Genomic DNA, 12694 nt, shown 5'->3' with positions numbered 1-12694 from the left:
CAGAAACTTCCCTGGGGGGAAAGAATGGTGACTAAGAAAGGAAAAGCCTGGCTATTTTTCTCTCCAGCTGGCAACATTAAATTATGATTAAGGGGAGCTTTATTGTTTCAACGGACCTTCTTTTGCATAACTGTTGTCATGCAGATGAAAAAGTACCAAAGGCTAAAACAGCCTGGCTGAGGCTTGACAGCTAGTCTGGGCCTGGGACATACTGAGGAAAGTAGTTCGGGAGTTCCCCACTCCTAGCCTGTGGTTCTCTGAACCACAGAAGTTGTTACTAGTGAAGCACTAGGGCTATTTTATATAGCAGAATTTTTTTAATAAGAGCCTTTTGTTTAAATTACGTGCAGTTAATGTGTGTGTAAATGTTGATTTAAACTGTCTCTGAGGATAACAGATCAGATATGGCTAGTAGTATTAGCGTGGCAGAAGGTGGTACATGTTCACAGAGGAGTGTGTTTTATTTTTTATGCTCTCAGTCCTGATGTATGGGACCAGACGCTGCACTCTTAGGAGAGATCTAGCTGAAAGGTGAGTATTTTGAATGCTGGCCTTAAGAACTCTCTGGTTGACACCATTTAAAGCTCGGCATTCCTCCTCACCAGTTGTATCTAGGATAACAGGTGCTTTTCAGGGCTTAGGTGCTGTTTCGTGTGTACTGGTTCAAACCCTGTTTTATTGTCAGAACAAACCTGTAGTGCCACAGCTGAGTGGGCCAAGCGGATCTGGGATCTTTCCTGCTGTAACATGGATTTTATGTCTACTTTTTTCTAGTGTGGTTGCTGAGAAATGGCCAATGAGAATCACGGAAGCCCTGCGGAGGAAGCATCTCTCATGAGTCACTCACCTGGCACCTCCAACCAGAACCAGCCCAGCTCCCCCAAACCTATGCGACTGGTACAGGACCTGCCAGGTACTGACTCTGCTTTTGGGAAGGCCCAGCATGGAGTTCTGCAGGGCCCTGGTAGCAGGGGAGAGAAGGTGAAGTGAGGCCACTGAGGGAGGCTAGGAATGATGCATGTTTCAGAGTGTGCTGTGGCAGTGATGGGGACCTGAAGAGCAAGGCTGTTGTTCAGGACTGCTCCTCTCCTGACTCTCGCTGTCTTCTCAGATGAGCTGGTGCAGGCTGGCTGGGAGAAGTGCTGGAGCAAGAGGGAGAATCGCCCTTACTACTTCAATCGCTTCACTAACCAGTCTCTGTGGGAAATGCCTGTTCTAGGACAGCACGATGTCATTGTAAGTAAGCCCTCATCTCTGAGGGGAGTGTGCCAATACTGGGATATTCTGCAGGGGCAGATGCCATGTGGACTTCAGATTGCACATGTGGGAGGGTCTTCTCTGCCTTCAGAACTGTTTGCTAAGTCCATCGTCTGACTTGGTTCTGATGAAATGTTCCTCTTTCAGGTGCACGCTCAGGTAGTGCTGTCCTGGGTGTAGTGCACTGCTCATAGAACACTCAACCTGGGGGAATTGTGTTGCATTTTTCACATCTAAGTCTTAAAAAAAAGCATACAGACACAGGTCTAGAACAGAATTTTTTAGCTTTCTGTAGGTGTGAGTATTGGTGTCCTTACTTCCACCCATGTGGGAACCTGTGACAGTGAAATGGGAAGTTAAGAGGGCTTATTGCCTTTGTCGGGGACTTGGTGGTGGCAGCTGATGAACTAATGTGCTGTTGTTTGGATGCTTGTAGTCAGACCCTCTGGGATTGAATGCGGCTCCAATGCCACTGGAAGGTGGGATGATAGATACCTCTGTGGAGAGCAAGCAAAGAAAGAGGAGATTCTCTGAGGAGGTTCCACCAAGTGGCAACAGTGTGAAAAAGCCCAAGGTGGGTCTAGTGCTGTGAAACAAATACGCTTATGGATATTGTTCAAACTGAAACCTAGGGGGTCTGGAGCTTGGACCTGTGTTTTTTTGAACTGCACAAGGTCAGGCCACCCTAGTATAACTCAAACTGTGACAGCTGACACTCGGAAAGTACGAAAGTGGAAGCAGACTCAGGTCCTGCCAAGTTGTCATTTCTCTCTTAGAGCCTGAGGTGTGGTATGGGAGTTGGGAGATAACAGATTATGACTGAGAAACATGTTAGCTTCCATGTCCATGTTGACTTATGCCAACAGCAGGCAAAATGTGCTCTAGCAATTCATGGGGGTATCCTGAGTGGTGTACTGGTGCAGGATTGTTAGGTATATTGGGCTGCTTCCCCTTTACCTGTCTCTGTGGGGCAGTAATTCATCTTTTACATGCCCAGGCGGACGTCCCAGGGAACCCAGCTGCTCAGCCAGTGCCCAGCTCTCCCAGTATTCCAGGAACCTCTGTTTTGAAGGCATGGTGTGTTTCACCTGAAGATAAACAGCAGGCAGCTCTTTTACGACCAACTGAGTGAGTTGTCTCCATTTGTCTTCTTTTCTTGGTGGTAGGTTAGAGACACCTGGTTTTCTAGACATCTTTGAAGAAGAACCTGAGGGACATGACACCCCCTTATAGCTTTGCAAGGAGTCTTGATAGTTCAATTTTCCTGGCTGGTGAAACAGCCCAAGGAAGCATCTTTAGAAGTAATATTTGATAATAAGCCAATGATCTGGCCCTCCTGACAACATTTGCTTCTGCCGTAGAGTATATTGGGACCTGGATATTCAGACAAATGCAGTGATTAAGCAGAGAGCACCATCTGAAGTGCTTTCTCCACACCCTGAGGTGGAGCTGCTTCGGTCCCAGCTCATTCTCAAGCTGCGGCAACATTATCGTGAGCTCTGCCAGCAACGAGAAGGTAAGTTTCTGTTGGGCTCCCCTTATTTGTCTTATCAATCCTGCAGTACTGTGGTGTTCTTCCTTCTGGTTTATGTCTGTCTTGTCCTTGTGATCTCTTTTTGTGATGGTTATGCTCTCTGCGACATTGTTGGTTGTGAACTTGTTTGGCAGAACTCTAATGTGATGATCCTCAGCGGAGCTTCTGGGCATCTCTTTATTGTATTGATTAGATCCTTTTTCTGTGCTTCTCCAGGGATTGACCCCCCAAGGGAGTCCTTTAATCGCTGGATGTTGGAGAGGAAGGTGGTTGATAAAGGGACAGATCCTCTTTTACCTAGTGACTGCGAGCCAGTAGTGTCTCCTTCCATGTTCAGAGAGATCATGAATGACATTCCCATCAGGTACTGTTCAAAGACAGGGCACCTTGCTGGGATGTTTTTGTATCGGTTTGGTCCAGTGATTTAACAGCCACGGTTCTGTGCTTTTGTGTTGTACTTTTGCTGGTGAAGTGGTAGGGTGCTGGTGATGTAAAGCTTGGGAACTGGACCTGGCCTCCATGCCTTCATGGCAGCTGTGGAACTGATGCATGTAATTTAAACTTTCCTCAGGTTATCCAGAATCAAGTTCCGGGAGGAAGCCAAGAGACTGCTCTTCAAGTATGCCGAGGCTGCGAAACGGCTGATTGAATCCAGGTGGGAGTTCCTCTTACAGTGCTGTCATGTTCAGAAAAGAGAAACGGGTGATAGGGACTTTCAGAAGGGGCTGCTGCATCCCACCTTATTCAGCATTGGTCATCATCTTACTGAGGAAAAGCAAGGTTAGGAATGTAGAGAAGAAAAACAACAGTGCTGGAGGCATCCTTTGATAGTAATGTTAGAGTAAAATCTAATGTTGGGAAGCTGAATATATGCAGAGACAAGTGAGAATCTGTGAAATACTGGACGTGGAATGCCTTCCGTCATTTATCCCTGAGAAAATAAACAGGAGTGCTTGGGCACGCACTGCTATTAAAGAGCAGCAAGCTTACAATGGTATTTTATTATACCATGTATGATTTTTCTGACAAGTTCTGCCACAGGACAGAATTGAGGAAGATAGCCTTGTGGGGAAAATAAAAAGCTTGTTAACGGGGTAGTTTTCTCAGTCACAAGCTCCTAGCAGTGGCTGCATTTGAAAATGAGAGGCAGGATCAAAGTGGACCATTTCCATGGTAGATAAATGCTTTATCTGCCTCTCCTGTTGCAGAGATGACAGCAAACAGCTACGCTGTGTTTTGGAGAGAGCATGGCAGTCCCTAGTCATAGAAATGTCTGGAAGCACTTTCCAGAGGAGGCCTGGGGCGGGGTGACAGAGTGGGGCCTGGAGCAGAGTGACAGGATGGGGCCTTGAGGAAGTGTCAGCAGCTGTGTTCCCCCACTGACAGAAAACGGTTGCGGTGGGATGGAATATATATTGCCATGCAGCCATGGGTTCAATTTTGCTTCTCCACTTTGTGCAGGAGTGCTTCACCAGACAGCAGGAAGGTGGTGAAGTGGAACGTGGAGGACACCTTCAGCTGGCTGCGACGGGACCATTCTGCCTCTAAGGAGGACTACATGGTCAGTATCCCTCTGCTTGTGCAGCTGTGCGCAGGGAGCCAGGGAAAGGATGGGGGGCGTGTTGGGGCCAGATAAAGGTCCTTCTGGAGAAGGCTGCAATTGCTTTCCTTTGCTTTGTGAAATGGGAGTGACAGCAGCATGGAGACTGTGCATGCCTCTGGGGAAGTCCAATGGCGGGTTGTATAAGGGACTCTGGTTCTCTGGTTCTGCAGGACCGCCTGGAGCACTTACGCAAACAATGTGGGCCCCATGTGTCTGCTGCAGCAAAGGACTCTGTTGAAGGCATCTGCAGTAAGATTTACTACATATCCCTTGAATACGTCAAGCGGATCCGGGAGAAGCATCTTGCCATACTCAAAGAGAACAATATATCTGGTACGCAGTCAGCTCTGAAGAGCTATAGGGCTACAGCACTGCAACTTAAAAGCAATGCACTCTGGCCTGTCCCCATTCAAATAGCATCACCTGTTGAGAGGGCTGCTCTGAGTCCACAGGGTTGAAGCGAGTCAGAAATAGCCAGTCTAGCATAGGTCTTAGCTGACAGAGTCACACAGTGCCTGTCCAGTGGCAAGGTGTCTTTCATCAGGTACTGTAACTGGCTGTAATGTCAAATATCATAAATGTATGATTTGTCAGGATTAAGTAGCTTGTTAGGAGCTGACCACACTGGACAGGGCATTAGTTCATTTCCCTGGACCATGTTTTTTTGCTCTGCTTCTTCAGGAATTCCTGGAGACAGCTGACAATCCCCTTCCTAATGCCAAGCGCCCTCTCCCTCCCTATATTCTCCTTTGCCACAATTCTTGGGTTCTGAGCACCTTCTGCACTCCTCTGCCTACTGGCATGTCACTGTGCACGCTTCTTCTTTCCTAGCAGAAGATTCATGTTCCTTGAACTTTGCTCTGTTCTTTCTTCCTAGTTTATGTCTGTACTTCTGCCTCTAGTCGCCTTTTCCTTCTTCTGTAGTCCCTGCTTCTTTCATCACGGTTCTGTAGTCCTTTTCCTTTTTGGGTCCTAGCTCTCCTCAGACTCCCTTCTTTAGACCCCAGTGTCTGCCTTTTGCTGCTTGTTTTTGCTGCTTGTCTTCCCACCCTGTTGAATCTCTGACTCCTTCTAACTGATCTTTCCCATGAGCTCTCTTTTTTCCCGCTGAAGCCAAAGCTAAGCTGCTGTCTGCAACGGGTAACCACAGGGTGGCAGGAAGATTCCTTTGCCTCCTGCGCTTGACAGCCTGGAAATATTTATTGTGCTTTGGATGAGCTTGGGGCAAACTGAAACAGTAACAGTAGGAACAAGGAAAGTGTTTTACTTGTCTGGAACATGCCTCATGATGATGGTTGTGTGCGGTCTACAGGTCTGCTGTGTTAGAGATGAGGAAATACTGTGAAATGGGTCCTCTCTGTGCTCTGGCAGTGGGTGATGGAATTAATTTAGGGAATCAGCTCTGAACCTAGGTAGCTGTCCACGAGATCTGTGAAGGACCACCGTGGTGTTTTTGAGGGGACCACTCTGCTCTTTAGCCCTATTCCTGTCGCTGCATGTTTTGAGGTGGAAGGAAGATCTCTCCCAAACGTCCTTGGATTCTAATGGGCTGCCTTTCTCTTTGTTCTCTGTAGCTGAGGTAGAAGCTCCTGAAGTCCAGGACAGGCTCGTATACTGTTACCCAGTGAGACTGGCCATCCCCTCCCCACCACTCCCCAGTGTGGAAATGCACATGGAAAACAACGTGGCATGTGTGCGGTACAAGGGGGAGATGGTGAAAGTGAGCCGCAACTACTTCAGCAAGCTGGTAAGGGCTGACTGCCAGTCCTGCATGACTGTCGTGGTTTAACCCCAGCTGGCAACTGAGCCCCACACAGCTGCTCGCTCACTCCCCTCACAGGGGGCTGGGGGAGAGAATTGAAAAAAAGTGAAACTCGTGGGTTGAGATAAGAACAGCTTAATAGAACAGAAAGGAAGAAACTAATGATAATAATAACAATAATAAAATGACAATAATAATAAAAGAATTAGAATATACAAAACAATTGATGTACAATGCAATTGCTCACCACTTGCCGACCAATGTCCGTTTAGTTCCCGAGCAGCGATCTGCCCCGCCCCACACCAACTCCCCCCAGTTTATATACTGGGCTTGACATCACATGGTATGGAATACCCCATTGGCCAGTTTGTGTCAGCTATCCTGGCTGTGTCCCCTCTCAAATTCTTGTGCCCCTCCAGCCTTCTTGCTGGCTGGGCATGAGAAGCTGAAAAATCCTTGACTTAGTATAAACTCTACTTAGCAACAACTAAAAACAGCAGTGTGTTACCGACATTATTCTCACACTAAATTAAAAATATAACACTATACCAGCTACTAGGAAGTAAATTAACTCTATCCCAGCCGAAACCACGACAGTGACTTGTCACAAACGGCTCTTTAGTGGGAGATTTCATTTCTCCTTGTCCTCTGAGAGGAGGGACTGTGCAGAGGGATGGAGTGCTGACCTGGCGGAGACTGTCAGACAGTGCCCTAATTGTAGCAGAAATGAGGACAGCTACTTTCAACTTAGTCAGGGTCAGGCTTCTGCTGGGAATACTTACAAGGTGTTGTGTGTATGTTTCGGATATGTACTGTGCTGCAAGTATGGTCATACTCGCAGCAGGGCAGCCCTTGCTGAGAGATGCTTGCTTATGCGGTACATTCATTCATGCTAGTAAAGAGCTCGCACTTCATTCATATGGTAAAAGCAGATGTGCTGACAAGCCTCCATGCAGAGCCCCACCTGCTCCTGTTTGTTCACCAGTGTCCCTCTCCATGTCATGGTATGTTTGTGTACTGTCTTATCTTTGTTGATTCTGTTTGTGTTTAATGGCTGGGCTTTCTCTTCCAGTGGCTTCTCTATCGGTACAGTTGCATTGATGACTCTGGCTTTGAAAAGTTTCTGCCCAGGGTTTGGTGCCTTCTCCGCCGATATCAGGTACTGTCTTGTCACAGGGGTTGTACATCAGAAAGCCTTAGTAATAGTGGGGAAGTGAACTTACTGTCTCTGCTCTGGGGGAGGTCCACCGCTCTGGGAGCCTGATGCAAAATAGGGTTTAAACTGGCTCCGATGTCTGCTCCCAGAGTTTTGAGATAGGACTGTGGTCTGGGGAGCAACTGTGATCTTGGCAGGAGACCTCAGTGGGGGTAAAGATAAATTTTTATGAAAGAGACCTTCAGTAGTTCTTGACTCTTGAGGAGCAGCTGAAGGTTCATGGGGGATATATGTGAAAATTGACAGTTGGTTTGTGGGGCCCGAGTTGGATGAAATATCTAAAGAACATTCTTGGTACATGCAGGGGACCTACATGAATTTGAGAAAGGATGAGGGGGCCCTGTATACCTAGAGGAGTGGGTGCATGGACATATGGCCCTGAGTCTGTGGTCAGTGAAGGGAGCAGCAGGAACAGTGAGTGCAGGCATGGCTCACCAGGGTTTGCTCTCCTCAGATGATGTTCGGTGTGGGTCTGTACGAAGGAACTGGCCTGCAAGGGGCACTTCCCGTGCACATCTTCGAAGCCCTCCACAAGCTCTTTGGAGTGAGTTTTGAATGCTTTGCCTCGCCCCTGAATTGCTATTTTAAACAGTACTGTTCGGCCTTCTTGGATACAGACGGGTATTTTGGATCCAGGGGGTGAGTCTTACGTTCCGGTGCCTTTGCCGTGTTTCTGTGTGGGTGCGTGCACGTGCGATGACTCAAGACAGGCTGACGTGTCTGTGCGTTCAGGGCGGTAGCCAGTTGTGTGATGTCTGCTCAGAAGGGTGTGTACTTCAGGCCTGCCTAAAGGCAATGAGTGGACACAGACTGGCTGTGAAACAGTCAGGAGTGTGTTGTTAGTCTAGTTAGAGGGCTCTGCTCCCTGGAGTAACGCAGTTTATAGGTCTGCCAGCGCTTGCCCTTGTTCTGAAGAATGGGAGACCTGGGTCGTCGAGGAGTCAGCTTGAATCAGCAGTCGCCTTCAGTGACTACAGGTGGAGTGTGTCCCCAGTGATCAGTTAGAAGCAGCAGGCCCTGTACTGCTGGGGGTTTAGGCTTTCTGAGAGTATGACTACCTGTTCTGAGGAAAGGGATGCTTTTTAAGGTGTGAAAATAAGAATTCTAGCCTCTCTGATAGAGATCTTTGCCTTTTTCCTGCAGCCCGTGCCTGGATTTCTTCCCTATAAGTGGCTCTTTTGAGGCAAATCCTCCGTTCTGTGAGGAGCTGATGGATGCCATGGTCTCTCACTTTGAGGTATGTTCACTGACCTGTGGAGTTGTTCTGACTGGAGCTGTGCAGTCAGTTCTCTTCTCACCACTGCTCCCGTGCCCTCGCAGCAGGGCTGTAATGCAGAAGGCAAACGATGGTGATTGCTGCGGCACCACTGTAGAAGCAGAAGTGTTTCCTTTCCGTAGGACTCATTAGACATGTCGTTGCTCAGCCAGCACTGAGGTGGTTCATTTTCTTGTTGAACTAGAAACTGCTGGAGAACTCCAGTGAGCCTCTCTCCTTTATTGTCTTCATCCCTGAGTGGCGGGACCCTCCTACGCCAGCCCTGACCCGCATGGAGCAGAGCAAGTTCAAGCGACACCAGCTTATCCTGCCAGCCTTTGATCACGAATACCGCAGCGGGTCTCAGCATGTCTGCAAAAAGTAGGCCTTTTTCTCGGGTCCTTCTGGGAATGCGTTTCTGAAGCTGTATGGCAGACGTATCTTATTCCAAGTTGAAATCAATGGGAGGTAGGGAGCAGGCAAGGAGAAACACAGCGCATAATCACCCTGGATTTTAAGATAGGCATACAGAGTGTTGTGAATTTCACGTTCGTTTAATGACTACCACGGTATTTCACTAACAAAAAGCTTGCGAGTGGTGTATCCTGTGGGTACAAGTCCAGTCTGAACAGGTCATACATGTGGTCCTGTGGTGATCATCTGTGCTGCTCTGCCAGCCCTCCGATCTGGTGAGCCAGCTGAGCAGCGTTTCCTGGGCTGCTGAATGCTGCAGCAATTCGGTGTCACGTGAGGGGAAGCAGAAGCAAGGGGCAGGTAGGACCTTAGTCCTCAGCGGAGCAAGCTGGCCGTTGGTCTGCTGTTTAAGCAGCAAGTTCAGGCAACAGCAACTTTAAGCAACAAGTGCTTAAACACTTAAGTTCTCTGTACCTGGTTATGACTGATGCCATACCGTGATGAGTCTCCTTCTGCAGGGACAGCAGTGTCCTGCTGCAGATGCTGGTAGAGAGCTACGTGGCTATGCAGCATCTCTGCTTCTACTCTGAAAGTTTGCAAGCCTCTGCCTTTACTCAGCAATGCCTGACACTGTACTCTGCCTGCTCTTTTCCTCAGAATAATGAGAGAAAAGGACAGAGATGAATACTTGTCCTAAATATGACATGCAGGAAGAGGAGGGGCGGGTGCTGGGAAGTGGGTCTGGTGGCAGTTGTGTGACTTCTGGGCAGGTGGGCCAGGGGAGATGCTGAGTGCCTGTTGTCTTCCCTTGCAGAGAGGAGATGTACTACAAGGCCGTGCACAACACAGCCGTCCTCTTCCTGCAGAATAGTGCGGGTTTTGCCAAGTGGGAGCCCACGCCGGAGCGGCTGCAGGAGCTTGTTGCAGCCTACAAGCATTCAGGCCGGACCCTTAGCTCCTCGTCCTCCTCCTCGTCATCATCCTCTTCCTCCTCCTCCTCCACAGCAGACAAAGAGCGGGAGCTGGGCCGAGAGCAAAGCAGCAGCCGGGAAACTAATCCCAACTAAGACGCAGAGGTGCGAGGTGGCAGGGGAGGTGCCGGCGGCCCCGAGGAGGCTTGCCGGGGCAGTGGAGAGACTGCTGGCTGCGCAGCACCGGCCTGGGGGACTCTTGCGCAGCAGCTCCACGGCACCTGCTTTCCTCTGCGAACTGCACGCCGCCCCCGCTCAGGAGCGCCGGGGAGCCCCCGGCTGCCGGCAGGGAGAGGAGGTTCAGCTGTGGCCCTTGCCGGAGGGCAAGGGAACCCGGCGTGGCGCGGCAGGAGGAGCAGGCAGCCCCTTCGACGCCAGAGCGCCGAGGGAAGGGGCAGCCAGAGCTGGGACACAGGCACGGGCAGAAGGTTGGCGGGACAGATGGAGGGACGGATGACAAGCACGAGTGCTCGGCGCCTAAGCGCCGTGGCTGGAGGGGCCCCGGCAGCTGGCCGCAGCCTGGCGCCGGCAGGAGAAGGACGGGCAGAGCCCGGGGGCTCCTGCAGCTGGACTGGCACCAGCACAGCTCCGTGTCCATAGTGTAAATAGTTCTGTCCGTGGCGCCCATGCTCCTTGCAGGGCTGCTCCCATCGCATCCGTGTTTCTTTCCCACATGTGTGAGTCCCGTGTTTGCCGACGCTGTGTATAGGGGAGGAGCGGAGAAGAGGAGTTTCTTTGGTGTGTAAAGACGTCTTTGCAGCTGTTTTGTAGTCGTTGTGGTTTTTACGCGGAGCCTCCGGGCTTTATTTAACCTCCTTGGGTTTTGTTTTGTAAGGATTAATTTAACACCGCTAACCATTTTATTACTTTTATCAAGAAGAGCAAAGTCTATTTTTGATTTCTGTTTCCTAGTTCTTAGGAACATTAAAAACCAGCATACAGCTCTGCCCTGTGTCCGTGCCTTTCCTTCTCTGTTGGCCAGGGGCCTGTGGTCACCCCCTGTCCTCGTCTCTCTCTGGCTGAAAGGTAGAAAAGTGTTGGCTGCTTTTTTTTTTTTTTTCCAGAACTCTCTGGCGTCTGACCCGTTCTGTGCTGCAGTGCCCTCCTGGTGACTTTTTTTGCCTAATGACCAGTGCAAACCCCCTAAAGCAACCTGACCAATACCCTCTTAGGTCATTGTCTGCTGCTATGGTGAAGAGTTTGGCTTTCTCTTCCCTGTAATGACCCTTTGAGAAGCAGGCAGCTGTAATCGCCCTCAGCCTCTTCAGGGCAGAACAAGCCAGCTTCTCCTTGCAGGGTTTCTGCTCCGGGTGCTCGGCACTTTGGTAGGCCTTTGCCCCCCATTCGGAGAGGCCCAGGCTGAGCCATGCTGCAGGCACAGCCTCATCGGTGCGGAGCAGTGACCAATGCGGTGGTGAGACAGCTTGGCTGGGCTTTCCTGCAGTCAGTCCCTAACACTGGCCTGGGGTGGGGGGATGGCTGCTCTGAGGGGGGAGATTTCCTGGGGAGAGCAGCCTGGGGGTCGATGCACCATGCTCTCGAAGTGCAGACCTTCCCTGGCTGGACTGGTCTTGCTTCAGCTTCCAGCCATCGATCTCGCCCTGTCCCTGGCTGTTGGATTAAAGAATCTTTTACTACCACCAGTCTCTTCTGGTCTAAGGAGGTGAAGGCAGCTCTGGGGGTTAAAAGCTGTGGTAGTTCTCTGACCTGGCTTTTCTGGGGTTCAGGAATTTCGTGGCTTCACCTTTGCCTCTGTATGGGCTGTAGGCATCATGGAAGCCAGTGCTCCCCAGCTGGGTTTCCCTGTCCCAAAGGAAAATGGCTCAAGGGTGGGTTAGCACCTGCCTGGAAGCCTGTAATCCTGCAGCCCTGTGGGGCTGCATTTCTTGGCACAGATCAAATGGGTCCTCAGGTTTGTTAGTTAAAAGCTGGGAGATGAGGAAGTGCCCTGAATCCTGGGTGTGTGTCATGCACGTGGTGCTCTGCAGCCAGCAGCACGGGTACCACGGCAGTGCCGGTGCCGCTCTGCGGTGGGCAGGAACAGCCCAGCCCCACGCGCTGGCTGCTCCGAGTATCCGCAGCTCTCCAGGGATGCTTTCAACAACAGACGAGATCATTGACATCATTTAATGACACTTGGGACAGTTGGGAACTGCAGCAGTGAAAGCAGCAGTTTGTAAAGGCTTTTTTTCCTTTTATTCGCTATTTTGAGCCAAGGCAGGCTGCTCCTGAAGTGCAGGTGACCAGAGACGCACCGATGCTGGGAAATGTCAGCAAACCTACACCTTGGTCAGTCTGTCCTCACCGAGTCCTTTGTCTTGCTCCCTCAGGTGATGGCCAATTGCTTGTTAAGTATATAGTTGCCATGGTCTCACAGTGGAGGTGTAAGCGACATCAGTGGCCTAGAAGCCTTGTGGCGTGGCTTCCTCTCTAGAACACCTCATTTATCTGGACAAAGCAAGAGATGGTAGAAGGGGAGTGTCAGGTTGACTGCTGTGGGTTTCGTGGATGCTGTCATGTCCGGCACTTCTCTTGAACAAGTGAAGGGGACGGTGCCTGAGCAGGAGCGTGCTGGGACCCCAGCCAGGAGCCGAGCCCCGGCAGCAGCTGTCCGTGGGCTCTGGCTCTGGAGGAGCGCAGGGACAAAGCAACAGCTGGTGGAGGGGCCAGGGGTGTGTGGCC

General features: G+C 50.4%; 1 protein-coding gene across 4 annotated transcripts in view; it reads left to right on the top strand.

The window, feature by feature from the left end:
* Window positions 1-10958, top strand: part of PCIF1 (phosphorylated CTD interacting factor 1) — a 12188-nt gene extending 1230 nt beyond the window's left edge. For 3 of the 4 annotated variants that reach the window (XM_069800939.1, XM_069800921.1, XM_069800931.1), the window contains 15 exons: window positions 775-913; window positions 1112-1236; window positions 1694-1831; window positions 2255-2385; window positions 2619-2773; window positions 3008-3155; window positions 3363-3446; window positions 4253-4352; window positions 4565-4727; window positions 5969-6141; window positions 7229-7315; window positions 7827-8011; window positions 8516-8609; window positions 8833-9008; window positions 9856-10958. In XM_069800939.1, the coding sequence (XP_069657040.1) occupies window positions 790-913; window positions 1112-1236; window positions 1694-1831; window positions 2255-2385; window positions 2619-2773; window positions 3008-3155; window positions 3363-3446; window positions 4253-4352; window positions 4565-4727; window positions 5969-6141; window positions 7229-7315; window positions 7827-8011; window positions 8516-8609; window positions 8833-9008; window positions 9856-10108 (2136 nt within the window). In that variant the 5' untranslated portion in view covers window positions 775-789 and the 3' untranslated portion in view covers window positions 10109-10958. Of the gene's footprint in view, window positions 1-479; window positions 532-774; window positions 914-1111; window positions 1237-1693; window positions 1832-2254; window positions 2386-2618; window positions 2774-3007; window positions 3156-3362; window positions 3447-4252; window positions 4353-4564; window positions 4728-5968; window positions 6142-7228; window positions 7316-7826; window positions 8012-8515; window positions 8610-8832; window positions 9009-9855 lie in introns of all 4 variants that reach the window. The other variant, XM_069800946.1, reaches the window with a different exon arrangement.
* Window positions 10959-12694: the final 1736 nt, after the last annotated feature.

The sequence above is a fragment of the Haliaeetus albicilla genome, chromosome 2 (genome assembly GCF_947461875.1).
Source record: "Haliaeetus albicilla chromosome 2, bHalAlb1.1, whole genome shotgun sequence".
Classification (NCBI taxonomy): domain Eukaryota; kingdom Metazoa; phylum Chordata; class Aves; order Accipitriformes; family Accipitridae; genus Haliaeetus; species Haliaeetus albicilla.
Note: the sequence above shows the minus strand (reverse complement) of the source record. Positions and strands in the feature narration are given on the sequence as shown.